This window comes from Hippocampus guttulatus, chromosome 19 (genome assembly GCF_054856545.1).
Source record: "Hippocampus guttulatus isolate MCC_2025c chromosome 19, RoL_Hgut_1.0, whole genome shotgun sequence".
NCBI classification, from domain to species: domain Eukaryota; kingdom Metazoa; phylum Chordata; class Actinopteri; order Syngnathiformes; family Syngnathidae; genus Hippocampus; species Hippocampus guttulatus.
Window position 1 is genome coordinate 9664592 of NC_141279.1, and position 21075 is coordinate 9685666.

The 21075-nt window shown below is 46.2% G+C and overlaps 2 protein-coding genes across 5 annotated transcripts; both read left to right on the forward strand.

Annotated features, from left to right (window-relative positions):
* Positions 1 to 20: 20 nt before the first annotated feature.
* On the forward strand, positions 21 to 15730 carry wdr90 (WD repeat domain 90). 3 transcript variants are annotated; one of them, XR_015103910.1, is made up of 44 exons: positions 21 to 410; positions 628 to 722; positions 939 to 1106; positions 1228 to 1366; positions 1440 to 1613; positions 1803 to 1929; positions 2322 to 2386; positions 2473 to 2525; positions 2615 to 2782; positions 2855 to 2881; positions 2954 to 3022; positions 3206 to 3316; positions 3413 to 3558; positions 3629 to 3686; positions 3839 to 3957; positions 4169 to 4330; positions 4416 to 4537; positions 4749 to 4865; positions 5191 to 5426; positions 5627 to 5763; positions 5856 to 5989; positions 6130 to 6260; positions 6565 to 6726; positions 6839 to 6967; positions 7153 to 7286; positions 7371 to 7399; positions 7479 to 7577; positions 8066 to 8176; positions 8263 to 8342; positions 8441 to 8543; positions 8761 to 8882; positions 9702 to 9855; positions 10183 to 10373; positions 10487 to 10655; positions 10972 to 11092; positions 11710 to 11881; positions 12280 to 12402; positions 12533 to 12701; positions 12843 to 12973; positions 13431 to 13574; positions 14094 to 14210; positions 14294 to 14378; positions 14467 to 14674; positions 15469 to 15730. XR_015103910.1 is itself a non-coding variant. In XM_086137982.1 (43 exons), exons 1-43 carry the CDS (start codon positions 398 to 400, stop codon positions 14622 to 14624), a joined length of 5274 nt encoding a protein of 1757 aa, XP_085994108.1. In that variant the 5' UTR covers positions 21 to 397; the 3' UTR covers positions 14625 to 15730. The 3 variants fall into 3 exon arrangements, 2 of the variants coding, with proteins under 2 accessions (XP_085994108.1, XP_085994109.1); XM_086137982.1 differs by having other exon boundaries at positions 14467 to 15730; XM_086137983.1 differs by having other exon boundaries at positions 5859 to 5989; positions 14467 to 15730.
* An 80-nt stretch (positions 15731 to 15810) lies between these two features.
* Positions 15811 to 21038, forward strand: rhot2 (ras homolog family member T2). Of its 2 annotated transcripts, XM_086137985.1 has the most exons (19): positions 15811 to 15993; positions 16500 to 16558; positions 16675 to 16756; positions 16864 to 16907; positions 16994 to 17047; positions 17140 to 17192; positions 17288 to 17396; positions 17492 to 17593; positions 17679 to 17777; positions 17872 to 17980; positions 18256 to 18376; positions 18478 to 18562; positions 18775 to 18920; positions 19010 to 19110; positions 19562 to 19692; positions 19771 to 19851; positions 19919 to 20041; positions 20187 to 20389; positions 20536 to 21038. In XM_086137985.1, the coding sequence occupies exons 1-19, from the start codon at positions 15957 to 15959 to the stop codon at positions 20651 to 20653; spliced, it is 1857 nt and encodes a 618-aa protein (XP_085994111.1). In that variant the 5' UTR covers positions 15811 to 15956; the 3' UTR covers positions 20654 to 21038. The 2 variants fall into 2 exon arrangements, with proteins under 2 accessions (XP_085994111.1, XP_085994110.1); XM_086137984.1 differs by having other exon boundaries at positions 15879 to 16558.
* The last annotated feature ends 37 nt before the right edge of the window (positions 21039 to 21075 follow it).

Here is a 21075-nt window from a genome sequence, read left to right on the forward strand (position 1 = left end):
AACGGAAACCAATGGGAGGAAATGTTTTCTGGGAACTACGTTACCCATAAGTGCTCGGACCAAATCGACCTTCGGCGCGTAATGACGTTCGCGCATTCGTTGGCAACGGCGGCAAACGGAGCGGGAAGGACAGAGTTTCTTCGACAGTTGTTCGTTCATTTTTGTCAATTTGCTTTCTATTCTTAAAAGTTTGGACTGTTTCCTGTGTAGCGCTTTGAAGTTTATATAGTGGAAAGGAGAAAAAATCATTTTGTTGTGTTTTACACTCCTGTCTGGACCGTATGTGGGTAAATATAAACGTAAACGTACATGACGGCAATTGGGCGAGTTGCCCTGACTTTGGCTCATCGAGTCCCCACCATTCAGTCCACGTGTGGTTTGGAATTGTTCCCCGTCCATGGCCGCCAAAGGTAGGAAATTTGCTTATGAAATGAACTTCCGAGAATATGCCATCTGTCATGACAGCCCCACACTCTGATCCTTTGATTCCTTAAGCGTTGAATGGCCCCGGGCGAATCTCCTTTGAATGGCAGCCGTTTACTTGCTTGGCAGTGACACAATGGAGCAATGTCTGAAGGGTTACCTTGATGTCTGTCTAAATCGATTGACGCCAGTTTGTGTTTCTAGATGATTGGCAGCATCCATTCGTCAACATATTCAAAGAGTTCCGGCTTTCAGAGTGGCAAAAGGCATCCAAAGAAGGAGATGTGTCAACCTACACGGTAAACTACTGTGATGGGTTTTTGCAATGGTGTCATTGTTCAAACTTCAAGTATGTATCGTGTGACGTCTTGTTGAACAGGTCTTTAGAAAAATGAACAAATGAATAGCTTTTCAACTGTTATTTTTTGAAATATCGCGTCGCTACGGCAATTATGTTCTCCCAATTTCCAACAACTAACTCCTACCTGTCTGTATTTCCCGTGAAACCACCTTAGGACAAGACCCTCAACAGTATCGTATTTCGGATCAGGGGGGCTGGCAGTTGCATCCGGCTTCCTAAAAACACACACCAGTCTCTGGGTTTGACGGGGCGATATCTCTACGTCCTCTTCAAGCCCAGCCCAGGAAAAACATTTTTGATTGTTCTGGATGTCACAGCACAGGTACTGTCACCGCACGTTGATCTCACCAGACACTTACGATGGTGATGAGACTGACGTTAGCTAAAGTTACTTGAGGAACTGTCAGCTAAGTCCCTCCCTCTCTATCTGTTGTGGCACACAGGATGGCTGCGTGGTCCGCATCTCCATCTCCAACATGTTCAAAGAGTTCAAATCTACAACCACATCGCTTCTCTTCCCGTTCCAGTGCGGATCTGAATTTGACCAGATCACTGAAAAGACAGCCACGTTGGCACAACAACGTAAAACACCACCGCCATCCAGCAACGTTGTCGTCTTCGACAGTGCTTTGAGAGCTTGTGTTCCTGTGGATAGATAACAGACCTCCAGATCAACCTCAGGTCCATTGGACCTGTCTGATGATGGATCTGCAATGTACGCTTGCCACCTACCTCAACCAACGCTACTACAGTCACCTTAAGAACGTCAAGCTGTGCGCTTGGATGTCTGTTAAAAGTTTGTTTACCAGTGACCTGCAGCTTAATCCTGGTGAGACTCCCAGCGTCCTCATCACAGAAATTAAACGATGAATTAAGTTCAAATGAATGATTAATAGCAGGGAAGGGCAGTTTAAAGGCTGGGGCGGGCTGCAGTTTTTCATCAGTGCTACTTTGGGGCGGGGGCGGGGGCTCACATTGGAACACAATGCTTGATGTCACCTCTCTGCTCTTGCGACAGAGGTTTCCTACCATAAAGCAAAGCTCAGGGGTCTGCCCACTTCTGATGGCACTGGACCCATGCCCCGAGACATGATGTTTCCTACGCCCAAGGGACGCACCTGGCAAAGTTGCTACGATTACATCAGGTGACATATCCTTAGGGGGGGAAGCATTTTGTGAAAGACTGACTTTATCCACAATCAAGCAAGCAGCTTTAATAGCGATTTGAATGCGACAGGGAGTGGCTGGCTAATGTCCCAAGCGAAAGTTGGTAACCAGTCTCACAGAATGCCACTTAAGCAAAATGTCACCAAAAGTATATTCACAGAAAAAAAAAATCCTGACAAATTAAGTTCTTGTAAAACCTGTGCCTGTTTAGTTGAATGCAAAGTGTTGCCTGAATGGATGACACGGGGCTATTGGACTTTCTGTCATCTCGTGGAAGAAGATTTCATTGTTCCTCCTCTCACTACACGTCGCTGGCAATGAAAGAGCGATGAACAAAAGGCGCATGATTGTCTTACGTGTCTCCGACCAGGTTTCCAGTCGAAGGAGATCTAAACTGCGGTATCATACGAAAAGGCCCCTTAAAGGTGGAGCCGCGTGAGTAGCTAATGGCACTTGTATAAATGCATGCATTTCTTTTGCAACGGAACCTGCACTGGCGATCACTTTCGGCTGTTTTCCAGCAAACAAGCCCACCCTTATAGAAGAAGAAGCCCAACCCCCCGACCCAGAATTAGTAAGAATGATTCTCAACAAAAATAAAAGTCTGCTGTTTGTGCAGAGCGTTCAGTCTTTTCCATTCCAAAATGGCCGCTTTGGCGTTAGGTGGTCATACCCGAGATGCCCGAAATCATCTACGAGGTGGCGGATGACCCGCAGCCTGAGCAGGAATCCCCACCCTCCAGTCGCCACTCCAATCAACCCTCCACTCCACTTCCGGTTGTGAATGAGGAAGATGAGCTCAGTCAACTCCCGGAGGAACCCGAAGATGAGGTGAAGCTTTGTCAAAAGTGAGAAATGTCATTGTTACAATGGCCCGCAGTTGAAAGCGTTTCGTCCTGTCAGGTTGCTGACAGTCCTGAAGAGGTGCAGGTAAGATAACATGACAGTAAATGCGGTCAAAGCAGAGCTCTTTGCACTTTTGCCTTTCTTCTCTTGTCGCAGAAGCTGTTGCCAGACCCGATTCTCCGGCTCAGGAGAATTATTGGTTTTGGAGGAGCCACCACCAAATGTGTAGGGCATTTTCAGCACCACATTTTTTGTTATAAATGTATACATTCTGTCCTCTGTTTTCTTTAGTCCACACTTCAGATTTAAACAGTCCCCCCCCCCCCCCCCCCATCCTCCACTCATTGTGACAGAATCAGAGAAGCATGCATCATCCTGGGTCGTCATGCGCGTGCACTTCTCTTTTAGGCCTTATGGACCATGTCGGGCGATTCTGTGGTCTACCCGTGTCACGCTATTGTTGTCTCTATGAAAATCGACTCCAACGAGCAGAGATTCTTCATCGGCCACACCGACAAGGTAAAGCCACCTCCTCCGACGAATCGGACGTTGACTTGTGAGGATAAGCGGTGTATTGACATCAATAAGATAGCTTTGCGTGTGTCTGTCTGGCAGGTGTCTGCCCTGACTTTCAATGGCAACACCACATTGCTGGCCTCTGCCCAAAGTGGTAATTACTGCGTGATTCGAATATGGAACTACCTCAAAGGAAATTGCATGGCCATGTTCAGAATGAATGCTCATTCGGTCACCACGCTCAGGTAATTCCAAGCTAAACACAGTAGAGGCAAGCACTTTGCCGGCGGTAATTGTGCACTTTTCTTTTCACAGCTTCTCATACAGCGGCGGCATTCTGTGCGGCGCGGGCAAAGACAGCCGCGGTAAAACGGCAAGTACCCCGGGTGCATAATGACCCACCGTATACTTGACAGTGTTTCAAAAGCTCAGTATGGCACCTATTTTGATTTCAAACAAAATGGCATGATTGCTTTTCTTCGAGCTCAGTCGCAGCTAATCAATCTTTTTTATTATGTTTAATAGCTGGTGGTCGTATGGAACACGGCCGGTGTTGGCAGCGGTGGGGAAGTGAGCATGTTTGCCAAGACAAAAATGGATGTGGATATCAAAACAATCAAAATTGCAAACTTTGACGAGACAAGGTACACTCCCTTCTTCTCTGTTGGTACACGTTAGCGTCACTAAAGTGTCCTTCACGCGAGTGTGAATGGTTGTAACCTTGGATTGTGAAAGTTCTATTCCGTAAATTGAAGTGTTTTGTGCGTTCCATGTGCTCTCCTTCATTTTTCACCGTTCCGCCCCCTAAATAGTGGCTCTCTCCATACATTTTTGTGTGCTGCGCTCTGGTTCCAGGCTGGTGTCATGCGGCCATGATAGCATTCGTCTGTGGCGAGTACGCAAAGGCACGCTGCGCTCGTGCCCAATCAACCTGGGGGAATATCGCCCATTGGACTTCACCGACGTGTCCTTTCAGGAGGGTGACTCACCCGAGCAGCATATTGATGACAGACTGCTGTGAGTGAGCGATCTGCTCCCCTTTCAGTCCGGGAGCGTGTGCGCTTTCAACGAGTCTTGCGCTCTCTGGCTTTCTTGCTTGCAGGCTTGCTAGCTGCAAGAGCGGCCACATCTTTGAAATTGACTACACCAGACTTGTCATTCGGAATGTCAGATGGTTGTTTCCGGTGCAGCGGGAGCAGCAGGAGAAGTGGACCCTCGACAAAGGTGGGTTTGGCCCCTCCCTGAAGTGCACCACTTGCACCTACAACATGGCTGCTAACAGAGTGGATGTAGTTTTGTTTGACATTTGCTGTACATGCAGCAAATATCATATATACAACAATAATAAAAAAAATAATAATAACAAAGACGGTAGAAAGTACAAAAGCAGTAAGACCAAGATCAATTTTTTAATGTAAATGTGTGCTTTCCCCAGATCCAGGTATCGCCATCAACAGCCTCAGCGTGTGCTCATCCTTCTGTGCCACAGGCTCCGAAGATGGCTTCTTGCGGCTGTGGCCTCTGGACTTTTCCGGCGTCTTCCTGGAAGCCGGTAGGGACCATGCAGGGGCGGTGTAACCTTTACTTGGAGAAACCAGGCCATGCCCATTCCCCATTTGATAATGTAATCATGAAGGCTCGAATGCACTCCAGACCTCAAACGTCTTGCACAGCTCTCCACAACCAGTGAGCTGGAAATCAATCATTTTCATGAAACGTGGACAAATTCAGCCTGTCTGTTGCATTTGAAGTATATTTGTCGTCGATGTTATCCTGAGGCTCAGGTTCAGCCGCCTGGCCAATTCCCCTTTCGTGCATCATTTCCAAGCGACAAACTTGGCCTGAATTGAAACGTTCCGACCCGCTGGTTTTCTCAGAACACGAGGGTCCCGTGAGCCTGGTATCTGTGTCATCAGACAGCATGCGCGTCCTGACCGCCACCTTCACCGGCAACCTGGGATTCCTTGACGTCAGCAGCCGGGGTTACAGCACGCTGATGAGGTCGCACACGGGCACCGTGCTCGGTTTCAGTGTGGACGGGGTTCGCCGGCATCTCACGACCGCCTCTGCTGACGGCTCCGTTCGCATTTGGTCGATGGACTCCTCGCATCAGGTCGGTCGGTGACATTTTCAGGCCACCGACATACATGAATTTGTTTCCTTCCATGAAAACTGTGCTGCCATTGTTGAGATGTTTTGACTTTGATTCTGAGCTTAGTCCCACGGTGAGCTGGCTCTTGCAAAGAAGAAGCTCACTCTATAATGCCGCCAATATATATTTTTTATTTATTTTTTAATCCATGTTGTTCACAGCTGTATGACTTTGTGTCAGAGGATAAGCCGTGTTCAGTTGCCTTTCATCCAAGCGAGCAGATCTTCTCTTGTGGCTTCAGCTCGGGCATCGTCCGAGTCTTCGATATCTCCTGCGGCAAGCTCTTGGCTGAGCACAAGTATGTCTGCGCCGTTCCCGCCGGGTTGGCGGATACGACCTTCAAATAAAAGTGAGCGTCCCTCTGCGTGTTTTGTCTCCATCCGCGCATAGCAGTCATCACCGAGGTGAAGTGGTGGGTCTTGTCTTCTCTCCCGATGGAGACTGCATGTACAGCGCTGCCTCCGAGGGCTCCCTCGCACTCTACAACTCCTGCGACAATGACAGCCACGTGATCCGAGTTGTCTGTGCGTAGTACACGCTCATGCCGGTGTACAAATTAAGCGTCAAGTGAACTCCTCGTGGGCGAAGATGAATTTTGACTCGATGGCCAACTGAAATATGAAATCCCAGGTGCAGTCGGCTCACGGCGTGACTCTGTGACTAGGTGGTGTGGTGGCCCGAGGCACTGGGCGTGCTCCAGATGCTCTTACAGTGAGCAGCAACAGCCGCTGTTTGGCTTTCGTGGGGCCCTCGGAGTATACCATTATCATTGCCGATGCACTATCGCTTGAAGAGGTACCCTTTTGCCTCCCGCCCAGGCGGTGAAAACACACACATTCATGCGTCTTCCATTTTCTACACCAAACTGCCAAAGCGCGCCCACTTGAACGGGCAGTTCGGTGTCCATTGAATTGAAACTGAAAAAAATAGATTGCGACGGTAGTCACATGTCTTGACATCGTGTCAGCCTTTCTGACCAATTAGTGGGGAATTTCTCCATGCAGTGGTTAGGAATGACTGGATTAAGGAATCCGAAACAAAAATAGTTGAATTGAAGCAGTGCCGGCAACGCTAAAGGACATGTTGTTTCTTTCTTTAGTTGCTCCGTCTCGACGTGAGTATTTTGGATTCGGAGAGCACCTTTCTGGATTCTGCGCTGAAGGTCTGCTTCTCCTCAGCCTCCCCAGAGCATTTGTTGGTAGCGACATCCGCTAACAAAATCCTCTGGGTCAACACAAAGACGGGTAGTCTACTCCGGCAGGTAGAGGATTGGAGATGATTTAAAAAAAAAATTTAAGCATAAAAGGTCACCCTCTAACATTTTCCCCCCGATTAAGCATTGATTGACTTCAGACTGCTGTTTTTTGTGACAGGTGTCCAAGGTGCACAAGCATTGGTGTTCCTCTCTGGCTGTGAGCGAAGACCGCCGATTTTTGGTCACGGCGGGACACAACGCAGTCAAAGTGTGGGATTATAACATGCATCTTAGTTTGAACTCGCAGGTACACACAAAGCAAAGCCGTTTTGCAGATTGGACTGATTACAGTTGATCTTCTTGGCTAAACTGACATCGTTTGGCTTTGACTGCCGCTGCATTTTACTCATTAGTGAGTTATGTTCAATGGAAAGGTGCGCTGACATTCCATGCGCGTTCTGCTATGTCATTGTCACGAATTTTGTTTCCCAGATGTTTATCGGTCATAGTCAGCCCATCAACCAGGTGAGCTTCACCCCTGGACAGCAAGGTGTGGTCTCTGTGGGGGACGCCATTTTCCTTTGGGACTTTCTGGCCCACCCAGTTGACTTGCTACAAACCTTACGGTAGTACTCGCCATTAAATGCTTGTCTGTTGATTGAAAATGCGCGCCTCTGCCCATTTCCTTGACGCTTTGTCTTTCCCCACAGTTTGCCACCGCGGTTTGCGACCACCTCAGGTAGAGTAAATGTGGTATATGACAAAATGACAGCATTCAACTCCTGCCGCGAATGATCCGATTGACCGTTTGGATTAAGCTGCCGATGAGATGCCTCGGGAAAGGGCACCCCTACCCTTGTCTCCGCCACCCCCGCTTGATGTGAGCGCCGTGGACTCCAATGAAGTCGAGCTGAACGGTAATAATAAAAAATATATATATATTTTAGAACACCTCTGGCCATGATACACTCTTTGGAAATAATAAAGTTGCTCAAATGACCTTCAATTATTTATTATTGACGGAACTGTCGGGTCAAGAGGGTCAGTTGTTCACTAACAAGCCCACTTTGTGTTTTTTCTCGAGAAAGTGAAACTGGAATCCATTTTCAATGACAGCACGCCACTTAGAAGCAATCTGTCAATAATTGCCCTTGGAGCGCCCCTTTTTCATCAGCAAAATCATTTCTAAGTCCAGAAGTACAAAATCACTGCCAATGTACGGACCATTTGAGCCCTTGAATGATACAGTGGTGCCTTTGCAGCCTTGCTGAAGTGTATCAAGCAGCTTGTTGCTTCGCAACAGACTCACAGGCATTGCCTGCATCTCAACTATATTTGGCTCTTGTGGCTGGAACTGTGAATTTTGTCTTTGAGACTTTAATAACGGCGTGTCCATTTGTTGCAGTCACCGCCACTGGTTCAGAGCCTAGTTCTCATCCTAGGCCAGCCACGTCCTTCTTGAAAATCACAGAACTGAGAGATACCATCAAACTGGGTAGCCATCTTCAAAACAGTGGTGAGTCTCCACCTTTGGTGGAAGTTTAAGAATCAAATCAATATATAGATGTCCATTTACAGCAGATATTTTTTGCCATTTTATAGATTTCACTGGGAGGAAGCCCTTGCGTCCAGATTGTTACCGACACTTCATCCCACGATTTAAGAATTCCACTTTTGATGAGGTAAAAACGTCACTCGTACATACAGAAATGTCTTGTGCAATTTTTATTATTTTTGCTGTTGTTGTTTTTGACTCGTCAAAATATTTTCTTTTGTCAAGACTGCTGTGACTCCTCAGCCGGGCGAAGCAGGCATGACGCTCAAGGCAGTAATTGGTTACAATGGCAATGGGCGTGGCAACTTGGTTTGGAGCCCTGACCAAGGTTATTTTCTTTTACTGCATAAGAAGCAAAAGTCAAACGATCATGTATGCTGTCATAACAAAAGGCATTAGTGTCACTTCAATGCAATTGAGAAGAAATGTGAGGAGCATGTGCCCTGTAGCTCCTTTCCCCACAGGAGACCCCGGCGATTGTTTTGTGCGTTCATGCAACTCCTTTTTTTCTCTCTCTCTCTCTTTCTTTTGTGTGTTTGTCACAGGTTTATTTGCATACTCCTGCGGTGGTGTGGTGGTGGTGGAGAATGTCAACTCGGGCCGTCAGAGACATTTGCAGGGCCACAGGGAAGAGATCTCCTGCCTTGCTATTTCAAACGATGCTCAGGTAAGAAGACACCAGAAAGTCAGTGTCAGATATTACTGGAAAATGGCCAACTGTACCACAGAGATATGAGAAAAGTGCCCGCAGTCGAGAAACACACAAAAAGAAAATCCACTGTGGGGCTTCTAGTCAAACTGAAGCCCATTTGATACAAGCTTTACAATATCGTCACTGACCTGTGAAAAAACCATTTGTCCATTTTGTCAAATTAAAAAAAAAAAAAAAAGCAAAGGTTGACATTAATAAGGTGTCTGCGTTTCGGACATCCCGCGAATGCAAAAATTCAAAAAAATTGCCAAAATGGACATCGTGTTTTTCACAGGACAGTGACGATACATTGGTCGGCTCCACATGAAAGTACCACCACAGAAAAGAAAGTGAGCCAAAGGGGCGCCTGCCAGCTTTCTCAGCAGAGTGCAACTTGTAATTTGGAGCTTCTTTCTATTTTTAAACCTTGAAGTCTAATCACCGAATGGTGCCTCCCAAGACCGCGCTCAGACTCCAATTATGTGAACAAGGAAAAAGTCCCTCTAGAACAGGAGGCCTTCTATTTTTAACTCACTTTCGCCAGGAGAAACTGACTCACACACAAGAAAAATACATTCAGTAACAAATTGATGGCTAACTGGTTTAGAAATCAGAAGACGACACTTTTTCCCAACTATTATTCAATATTATTTGCTTGAGCGGGCCACAGAAAATGAGTATGACGCCTTTTATATCTCCCATGTTTACATTACATGAAGTCAACAAAAATGCGGTGGCAGCAATAATGATTGTTTCACAGACCAAAATGCTTTCTATTGTCCCGTGTTTCTGCAGATGATTGCATCGGCTGCAGGCAAAAGTGCCAACAAGAGCCTCATTTGTGTCTGGGCCATCCCGAGTGGCGCTTGTCTGAGCAGCATTTCCTATCACAGAGGGGCAGTGCAGAGTCTTGCTTTCTCCAAAGATGATCGCTTCTTGCTCTCCATTGGTTAGTGAGGACAAAAAAAAAAGAAAAAATCAATATTGCGGATGTTTTGTTCTTTTTGTCTTCGCGCAACATCGACCCATACTCGTTGATCGCTGAAAGCCCAGCTAGCGTGTGGAAATCTGCGTTTTTATTCGCAAATTTATATTTCTACACATGGTAAATTGAGGTAAATTGACTAAATGTAATGTGCTGGCATGTGGGAAAGGAGCATGCATCTCCACAGACACTACAATACGCACAATATTTTCTATACATGTAAAATTTGCAATTTGTGTGCGTGTGTTTAACTGTGTTCACAAAGCCCGCTTCTATTCACCGCAATGTTAGGAGACTTCTCAGATCCAACAGTGGCTGTGTGGAGCAGCAGCACCTTCCAGATGCTTGCCGGTGAGAGCGTGTTGGGGCCCATCCACGATGCAGCCTTCAGCCCATCTGTGGCCCACCAGCTGGCCTGCGTAGGCAGCCAAGGTGTTTACTTTGGCCTCTTCGACAGCCATGGCCAAGATGGTGATCTCAGCGTAAGCAATTTGCGGGGTCACTGCTTTGACCCCATCACAGTTAGATCCTTTTTGGCCTTTAAAAAATAAAAAATAAAAAAATAAAAAACGCCTGACTTCATCCATGGCCACAGCTGGAGAGAGCGAGGGCACCAGTCGAGGTGGGCGATGTGGAGCTGACAGCTCTGTGCTACCATTCCGACTCCTTGCTGTTCACCGCCACCAACCGAGGACACCTTTGCGCTTGGGACATCAAGACGCAGAGCTGCTTCATGACATGGGAGGCTGATGAGGGAGAGATTGGTAAATAGTCGCGGTTCGTTTGTTGTTGCTTTTTACGTTCGTTTAGTAGTGATTCCCCACTACTGCGCTTTCAGAAACGATCACGTATTGCATGTCCTGGTACTACAAATATGGGGATTGGGTTTGTAGTTTGATGGAGTGTTATAAAATGAAAAATAGGTGCTTTGGCTGTTTCTGCAAAGGCAGTCTTTTTCTCTCACCTCTGGACAAAGGTGATGCATTTGTTAAGCTTTCCTGCACGGACAGGAAATCCTGATGCTTTTCATCACGGTGTTTCATGTTTGTTTGTTTTTTGATCTTCCCCCCTCCTCTGAAGGTGTGCTGCTGTGTCGAGGGAGCAGTCTATTGACAGGCAGCAACACCCACTGGCTGCGACTGTGGGAGGTGGAAGCTGTGCGGCGTATGAAGCCTCTGGGGAAGGTGTCCAGAAAAGATGGGTTTGTTGCGCCACCTAAGCCTTTATCGGATTCACATTATTCATATCCAATTATTTGTAGCCTCACCTCACATATCAACAAACAACAACAATGTATTTATGCATAGCAATTTAAGGTTTTAATTTGGACGGAACGCGTTGCCATGAATGAATTGCTGTTGCTATGAATACATTTCAAAAGGGTTCAAATGTAGCGCTTTTTTATATCTGCAACAAAACATTATTATTCAGACTGAAGTGTTGCGTTGGAGAATACTCATAAAAGGGCGGTTATGGCCATTAGTATCATTGAACAAGAGGGCATTGTATTGAAAGCTGATCATTCATTTCAACATTTTACAGTAGCCAAACATCTGGATGTTACTGATGATCATATTTTGCCCTCCACCCTGTCAATTGCAAAAGGCTGTGACACTTACTTTTTTCACCAAGCGGTAAATTAAAACATTGCAGAATAATTTCCGAACCGTTTCCGTCATACCTCAGTAACCGGGTAGTACTTGCACCTTTTCATTTTCATTGGTTTCACAAAGGAGCCCTTGAAAACAGTAGAACATTGTGTTCTTGCGTGCATTTTGTCCTCATCATAACGAGCGCCTCGGCTTTTGTCTGCCACAGCAGCGCGTCGGTGGTGTTAAAGCGGGAGATCATGCTGGATGGAGCCACTGTCGGCGCTGCCTTTGACCACACAATGGACATAGGCATCGTGGGCACCACCATGGGGACCTTGTGGTACATCGACTGGTTGGACACCAGCAGCATCCGGCTGGTCAGTGGCCACAAGAACAAGGTAACGATGGCAAATAAATGGTGGGATTTGTGAACGGCAACGATGCAGGGGACTACTGGGCTGCTTTTCCCACACGGAAGTTAAAAGTGAATACAAATGTTGCGCCGCTGTGAGTGCCTGAAGACTCGCCCGCATCAGCCTCCCCTCACCGCTGACCTACTGCGGGGTTCAAGATTTCGTCGGAGCATGCTGATTGCACACGTGCGTAGCTGAAAAAACAGCTCACGGCTCTTGCTGGTGGACCCATTGAAGCCAAAAATCAAAGAGGAAAAGCAGAAAGCCTGTTATTATTGGGTCTCTGGACTGAATACCTGCTTTTGTATTCAAATAAACTTGGTGTTACATTTTCCTGCTGAATTTCTTATCGACGTTTGATTGGAACCTGCTCTGCGGTCCAGGTGAATGATTTGGCCTTTCAGACGGATGAAAGCCACTTTGCCACTTGCAGTGAAGACGGCAGTCTGAGGGTCTGGTCGATCCCCAACAATGAACTGGTGGTGCAGTTCCAGGTGCTGAACCAGGTGAGGCGTGATTGATTTGTAAACGTCTGAATTTTTCCTCTGCATTGCGATCGGGATTTTAAGATGCCACGATTTGTGATCGATCGCTTTTATTGTTGGGTCCATTTGTGTGTGCTCTGCTCCGTTTCAGTCATGTACCTGTGTGTGCTGGGGCCCTTTTCCAAGCGTGCAGCGCGCGCGCCTGGCGGCAGGATATGGCGACGGCACCCTGCGCGTCTTTCGACTCTCCACCTCTGAAATGGAGAGGAAGCTGCAGCCCCATCGCGTTGCCGTCACTGCCATCCAGTACTCTGTCAACGGTGAGAGCCGGGCGGGCCCTTGACACCTCTTAAGTTATTTCCATGCTGGTATTTATTCTCCTGTTGGGTCCGGTGGGCGCTTGTCAAAGACTTTGACGAGAAACCATTTGTGTTTTAATCAAGTGTGCTGTAATTAACCAGGTGACGTTATCCTCTCTGGCGGGAAGAATGGGCTCATAGCTGTCAGCCGTGCCTTGGATGGGTCAACCATCCGAGTTTTCAGGGACCACAAAGGAGCAGCCATCACCACCATCCAGTGTGTTCGTGAGCAGGTGGGATATACACACGGTTAAATTGCACTTCAGATCCATCAAATGTGCTAATGGTATCGCCACACTCCGCAATCATATCTGAACAATGCAAAAAAAAATGAGAGCAATAAATGGCGTGGAGTGCCGTGGAGAACACTTCGATTTTTAATCTGCCGCATATCTAACGAGCATCTCTTCAACTCTTTAATTAACGCCGTTGAAATTGGGATGTTCTTGTGAAGTGGCACTTGATTCTTCAGCCAGTGCTGTTGTCAAGGTTTCTGCCACCCTGTGGGGGTGAACTGCCTGGCATTTCCTTTTCTCTGCTCTCAGCAGCCGAGTTACACAATGTTCAGGATCTTTTGTGACACGTTTTGAACTTGTAAACAACGAGAGAGAGAAAAACGTTTGCTGGAATTCTTCTCTTGACATTTTGTGACATTTTTTTTCCCGAGCTGTTTGCTGGTCTTCTCCCCAGTGTAAGGACTTTGGACTGGTGGGGAACGAGCTGTGGTTGGCTGCCAGCGTTGACAGGCGCGTCAGTGTCTGGGCGGCCGATTGGTTCAAGTGCAAGTGCGCTTTACTCGACTGGCTCACACTTGCTGCGCCGCCGTATTGCCAGGTACTCCCTCACCTCGCAGTACGTGGCAAAGCACAGAATATGCCACTGAAAATGTCATGTGCTCTCAAGTAAGCTTTGCAAAATTAGTCATTCCATTTACCATCTTGGACATGTCGTTTCATCATATAATCATTGTAATAGATGAAACAAAATGTATGGGATTATAAAAATTACACCGTTTTCCATGGTCCATTTTGATGCAATTCAAGACAAATAAAAAAATGGAAGAATTTGATTTCTTTTCATCCCATGGACCCATTCACGACACCGTAAAGGACACACGGTCGAGTCCCATCTATTTATTCTTGAACCCCTTAAGTCAGCCGACAGAAACCTAAAAGTTGTCTGCTAAATCCAATTTTAATAGAGACATTTGCTTCTCACAAGGGAACCTTTTCAGAGAGACACCATTGACACATATGTGCGCTCAATGCTCATGTTTGGCCACTTCTAACGAGACCTCAGTTTCATTGTCCTGCATCGCATTCTTCACCCCCAATCGCGTGTGCTGTATTGCAGGATGACAGCCCGCCCCCGAGCCTGGCTGCCTTCTGCCCGACAGACCCCAGCCTGCTCATCTACACTGGTTACGGAATAGAGAAAGAGTTGATTTTCTACAGCCTCTCGAAGAAAAGGGTACCTGTCTTTCTTATCTGAGCCTCCGTTGCTGACTGGCTGATCAGTAACATTACATATATTTTTTTATGTCCTTGTACAAGATCATCAAAAAGATTGCTTTGCCTCACTGGGCCACGTGCTTCAGCCTCTCTTCCAAGAGTCAACTCATAGCGTTGGGGTCAAAAGGTAAAGTGTTGCCCAGAAGCCACACAAGGTTCAAGGATGTTTGCAACGACAATCTGACCGCTTGCCTGACCTTTGGTCGTCCTTCCAGAACGCGTGTTGAAGCTGATCAAATGGACCAGCGGCAAGTTCCAAGACTTCTCACAGCACAGCGACTCGTTGCAGACGTGTCGTTTCTCGCCCTCAGGGACACTCCTCTTCTCTGTGGCTCATAATGAGATTCTGCTGTGGGAGGTGAACGGCCTCTGAGAAGCCGCTTTGGTTTTTTGTTTTGGATCCCCCAAGTTCAAACCTCGCAGGTTTGTGCCCATCCACGTGTCTATATGCCTTCTCGTCTTTTGTATTTTTAGGATACATTTTGAGGGAAAATAGCCCCAAGTTTAGGTCATTTTGTTGTACATTAATATGTAAATAGTGTTCAGGCACTTTCATTTAGTTTTTTTTTTAATTGCATGTATGAGCCAACAGGGGATTCTCCTTTTTGTTGCTCCTCAGAGTTCAAATATAAGAACGTGAAAAATATTTCATGTTCCAGAATCCCTTTTCCCATGAAGGAACAATACCACAGTGCTGGCTGGAAACAAGGCCTGCCTCCTCCTCCACTGTTTTCTCGACGCATTGATATAAACATTTCAGATGATCAAAAGCTGATGTTGGAGTTAACACGTGTCAGCTCTCATTTTCAAAAAGTGAAGCCTGATGCATAACAAAAAGTCAAGGACAGAAATAATCACCAAAGTGATTTTGATGCCATTTTATTTTGTTTCGTTTTTGTCCGGTGGTTCTTAATTGCAATAAACTGAGGCCTATCCGAGTTGACTTTTGGGCAAGAGGCAGGCTGGTTGCCAGCCAACAACCATTCAGACCTATGGACAATTTAGGAATCATGTCGGAAGGACGATGGAGTACCTAGGGAAAGCTTATCTTGGAGAACATGCAAACCCCACACAGGAAGGCGGACATGAGATTAGAATCTTGAATCTCCTGTGGGGCAGATGTGCTAACCACTTGCAACACTGTGCTGCTCAGTTTCTACACAATGACTCTGAACGGGTAAGTGAATCCAGATTTATTTGTGTCGTTTTTTTTTCAGTGTTGCAACCTTCAGCATGTCCCACCGTCGACACACCCTGTCACTGGATTGATACTTTTTTTTCCTTTTGTTTTTTTACACAGGATTTGAAAATTAATCAGTTTGCCCCCTCCACAGTGAGGTACCGTTAGCTTTTAAATTTTATTTGTATACAGTTTGCCAGATTGTTTTAACAGAGTTTGTCACATTTAATGTAGTCGTTTTGTGTATAATTAAACAACAATTTAATACAAGAACGAATATTAAAATATTTTTAACTGTTCGGTCTATTACAACGGAACCGTGTGTAGTTTTCCGTGTGTCCCGCAGAGGGCGAGTTTTCGCGTTCATCCTTTTGAACCGGAAATGTACGAGTTCACCTTGTGTGGAAAATTTGCAGTGGAGGCGAACATTCGTGTTCGGTTTTCGCGAGAGTTTTTAAATTCAAATGAAAGACAAATGTCCCCGTAGCGTCGCGTCGGGTCTGTCTGTTCGAACAGGGGGGCAACATGAAACAGGACGTGAGGATACTTTTGCTGGGGGAACGTAAGTACAGTTTGGCGCTCTGATGACGGTTAGCCGATTAGCAAACATTGGGCTGGGGCGAACTAACTTAGTCAACTTGAAGGTTCTTGATCCCAGGTGCAGGCGGAATGTTGTAGGAAATGTGATTTTGATGTCAACGTCGATAACTTGGCAGCCTAACTCTAGAATAGTTTTATATCGATCTCACGCTAAAACGTTTTCTGCATTTGTTGTTGCGATAAGGAATGGAATTAAGTTGGTTTACTGAATTATTAATTTATAATTATTTTTCAAGTGTTTAAGATAAGAAAACCTTTATTTGTCTCACAATGGAGACATTCCCATTTGTCTCGTGCAATAGTTTAAATGTGTACTTGATTATTTCATGGGTATTTGTATTTCATTAAATACTAACGGATACATTAGCTATAAATGACGAAATAGAACAACGATCATGTGTCATTAATATATTGTGATGTATGTCGATTTGATTCCCATTGTCACCTCCCTCCGATTCTCGCGCTCAGCCATGGTGGGGAAGACTTCCCTCATCATGTCCTTGGTTGGAGAGGAGTTCCCAGAGGAGGTCAGCATCTGCCCAATCCTCCTCTCATCTGCTCTCTCACTGAGTGCAGTGTGATGTGACTTTAATATAACATTTGTATCCCATTTTTGGAAACGCCGATCTATGGTGACTCACAGGTTCCGTCTCGAGCTGAAGAAATCACCATCCCGGCTGATGTCACTCCAGAGAAAGTGCCTACACACATCGTGGACTACTCGGGTACCTTGACATGCGGCACAATCTGCAACATTATAATAATTGTATTCAGTGTGTTTTTGGAATTTTGTACAAATGTGCTTGTTGTTATCGTCCAATATCCTTGGCAGAAAAAGAGCAGAGTGATGAGACCCTAAGAGGAGAGATTCTCAAGGTGAGTACATAGATGGATGTGGAGGGCGATATAATAGATCACCCAAGTAATAAGCATGGATTATTAAATAATGTCATCCCACATAGGCCAATGTGGTGTGTGTAGTCTACGATGTCACCAACGAGGATTCAGTCGAGAAGGTAGTGTTTACATTCACGAGTGCTTTATGTTCATTTGCTTGCATGTGCATCGGAAAATGCCACTTACGTTCCATAATGTTTTTGTTTTCCAGATCAAGACAAAATGGATACCTTTAGTCAATGGCAATGCAGAGAAAGGAAACAAGTATGTTAGCAACTTTGGAAGAAGTGGTCATTGTGAGGTGCTGTTGCATTTGCCCTGTCTTTTTTTATTTCGTTTTGTTTTTGTAATCACGTCAGAGTTCCAATCATCCTTGTGGGAAACAAGTCCGATCTACGTTCGGGCAGCTCCATGGAAACCATTCTCCCCATCATGAACCAGTTCTCTGAGATTGAGACGTGTGTCGAGGTAAACTTGACCTGCCCTTCTGCACCTTCCATTCAAATGTTGACCTGTGCCTCAGCCGTTCATGCGCTGTCCTATTTGCTTTGTTTCCCCTCAAGTGTTCTGCTCGGAATCTCAAAAACATATCAGAGCTGTTTTACTATGCCCAGAAGGCAGTCCTTCATCCCACCGCCCCTCTGTATGACCCTGAGGACAAACAGGTCGGCTGTTTTTTTTAATGAATGAATTCCCAGTTTCCTTCATTTCAATGAGTGGTATTTAGCGACTTCATTTTCTCTCCGGCAGCTCAAACCTCTGTGCGTCAGAGCGCTCAGTCGAATCTTTTACATCTCCGACCAGGACAACGACCGCATCCTCAGTGACGCTGAGCTCAACTGTTTTCAGGTGCTCATCACAAGCTTTCACCGCTACATGTTCCAGTTGGAAGCAAAGGCAATTGAATGTATTTTTATTGATTTATTTTTGAACCCTCCATTAGAAATCCTGTTTTGGAAATCCACTGGCGCCACAAGCCTTAGAAGATGTCAAGACAGTTGTCTGGAAAAACACCAGCGATGGAGTGCTGGACAATGGCCTGACCTTAAATGGTAAATAGTAGGAATGATGTCATGTACATCCATATACACGCATGCATGGCTCGAATGCACACGCACTACTAAATACTGCTACGACTAAATAGGTTGGAAAGTTTGTCAAATGTTGCATTGGTGAATATTTGTACATTTTGTATTTTATCTTGCCGTTTTATAGAAGATAAAGACTGTTCACATGTTTGAAAACAAACAATAACATAGATTAATTGCATTTTTTTTTTTTTTTTTTTTTACATTGTCACTCACTGCTAAGCACTCTCATTTTCCAGGTTTCCTGTTCCTGAACACGTTGTTCATCCAGAGGGGCCGACATGAAACCACATGGACGATCCTCAGGAAGTTTGGTTACGATGACAACCTGGAACTGACTGACGATTACCTTTATCCCGCGTATGTCAGCTGATGTTTCTGCTGCTCTGTTGCAGTTTTTTTTCTGGTGCGTTTGTATTCACTCGTCACGGCTTTGTTAAAGCTTGTTTTTGTCATGGCAGCCTCCGGGTTCCTGCGAGCTGTACCACTGAACTCAATGATTTAGGTCACCAGTTCCTCCAGCGGCTGTTTGATAAGTATGATGAAGTGAGTAAGGATCTCGACTGATAGTTATATCAGGACTGGGAGTGGATCCAATGGTCATATTAATTCGTATCAGTGCTTCGCTTTGATAGCTTGGACAGCAAATGGCAATGGATGCAAAGGTTCACTGTACGAATGTGAAGTATTGCTTTGGGCTTTTATTTTTTAATTTATTTATTTATTTTCACTACTTTAATATGCATTTCCCCTCTCAGGATAAAGACTCTGCGCTGTCACCCGCAGAGCTGAAGAATCTGTTCTGCGCTTGTCCGTACATGCCGTGGGGCGCTGAGGTCCACATGACGGTCCCGACAACTGCCGAGGGTTACATCTCTAATCACGGCTACCACTGTCAGTGGAAGTACGTGCTCACTTTGTGAGATGATTTTTGTTTTCAGCCTCCACTCGATCATTTGAGCTTCTTGTTATGGTTTCTTTGTTCGCCTGCAGGCTTTGCGCTTATCTCGACATCCACCGTTGCCTGGAGCACCTCGGGTACCTCGGCTACCCTGTCCTCACGGAGCAGGAGTCACAGACTGCTGCGGTCTCAGGTGTGCCTGTGATTTTCTTTGCCTAGAGTACTGATTTATGTCCACGACAGAAATGCAAAATGAAGGGCAGTAACTGAGAACATGATACATGCTACGTGTAACAACAATCCCAGTAAGAGGATTATTAGTGTGGATCCCATGCAGAGTAGGCGAACAGATCAACCTACCTTGAGGTATGACGCCATCTACAAATGTTGACGCATTTGTTAAAATAGAATACTTTCAAGAGTGGTTCCTCGCCTCTGTTCAATCCAAAATTAACAGAATAGGCCGTTGGGAATAAATGAATACAATTCCATAGAACGACAGTGCTTCTGGTGGTGTTTCGGTGCTTATCGGTGTTACTCCTTTTTATCCTGTTCAAAAAGCACGTGTGTAGTGTTCAATTGCAGTATTAGCCCATCTCTTGATGTTTTGGTTACGTTCAATCTTTGCTGTTGTCCAAGCGCAGTCACGAGAGAGAGAGAGGAGGACCTGGAGAAGCGCCAAACGCAGCGTTCGGTCTTCCTATGCAAGGTGATCGGACAGCGGGGGACGGGCAAAACAACTTTTCTGCGGGCCTTCCTCGGCCGCAGCTCCGTGGTAGGATGCCATCTGTTAGATCTGATGCCGTGAACTGCCGAGCTGCGGTCTCACCGTTGTGTTGCGTTGCTTGACTAGAGCAACCCGGGCGGCGGCGGTGCCTTTTCCCCCTTCGCCATAAACACGGTTCAAGTTAGCAATCAAGAGAAGTCCCTCATCGTAAGTAGCCGCGTCCTTCAAATGGATGACGCCGTCCGAGTGTTGACCGTCGTGTCGTGTTTCGCAGCTCAACGAGGTGGACGTGGAGGCGGACTTCCTGAAGGCGTCGGACTCCCACTGCGACGTGGCTTGTCTCATGTACGACGCCAGTGACCCACATTCCTTCGACTACTGCGCCAGCATATACAAGGTATTCCAATGATGTAATCATCCAACACACAACAAAAGTGAATGAAAACCAGTGTTTGAACAGTGAAATGTTGACGAAACCCTGTCGTTTAGTCCCCTGCACCTTCCCGTGATCACTTTTTCTGTTACAATTTGTTTGGATTCAGCAACACTACATGGAGAGCGACATCCCGTGTGTGCTGGTGGCCTCCAAGCACGACCTCCCCGAAGTCAAGCAATTCCATGGAGTGACGCCGGCCGAGTTCTGCTCCAAACACAGACTGCCTCAACCGTTGCCCTTCTCAATCACGTTTCCCCAATCAGACGCCAAGAACGTCTTCGCCAGACTTGCCTGGGCTGCCGTGTACCCGTATGTTGCACATTGCTCCTCGCCACTGCTCGTACCTGAAATGAAAACTCAAGATAGTCGAGATCCAGCCTTAAGGGAAAACGAGTCAGTTAGTTTGTTCCCCTTTGTTGTTAAGTCTGCCCTCTTTTTGTGTTTCTCCTCCGCAGACACCTGAATGGCTCAGACATGAGCAACACGTCGTTTTGGCTGAGAGTGGCGTTGGGCTCGGCTGTGTTTGCGGTTGTGGGTTTTGCTTTTTACAGAACGGCTGTCAGACTGAAATGAGCCGGGACCAGCTGGCTTTTCTGTGCGTTTGTCACTCCAGCCGTACTGATCCAGATTCCCAATACGGTTGTAATCTGCCCCGGTGTGTGTTGGGACTGTCCTGATGTGTCTCAACGCAGTGTTGTGATCCTGACAGTTGCTTTTTTTTTTCTGCCATATGCAACGTTTTTATGCCTTACCTTTGTCTAGTGTGATGTCCGCTTGGTGCATTGATTCCACAAACAATAATTGAAGTCCCAACGGGCGTGCTGTCAAAATGGACTCGAGACGTCTTTTATCAATTGACTGTTAATGAGATTGAAATGTTTTCATCGCACATGCAAGCGTTTCCAAAACAGGATTGAAAGTGAATGCCAAATAAACTGGGCTGCCTGTTCGAGAGATATCTGCAGACCACCGACTGCAATTTAATTTTCATCACA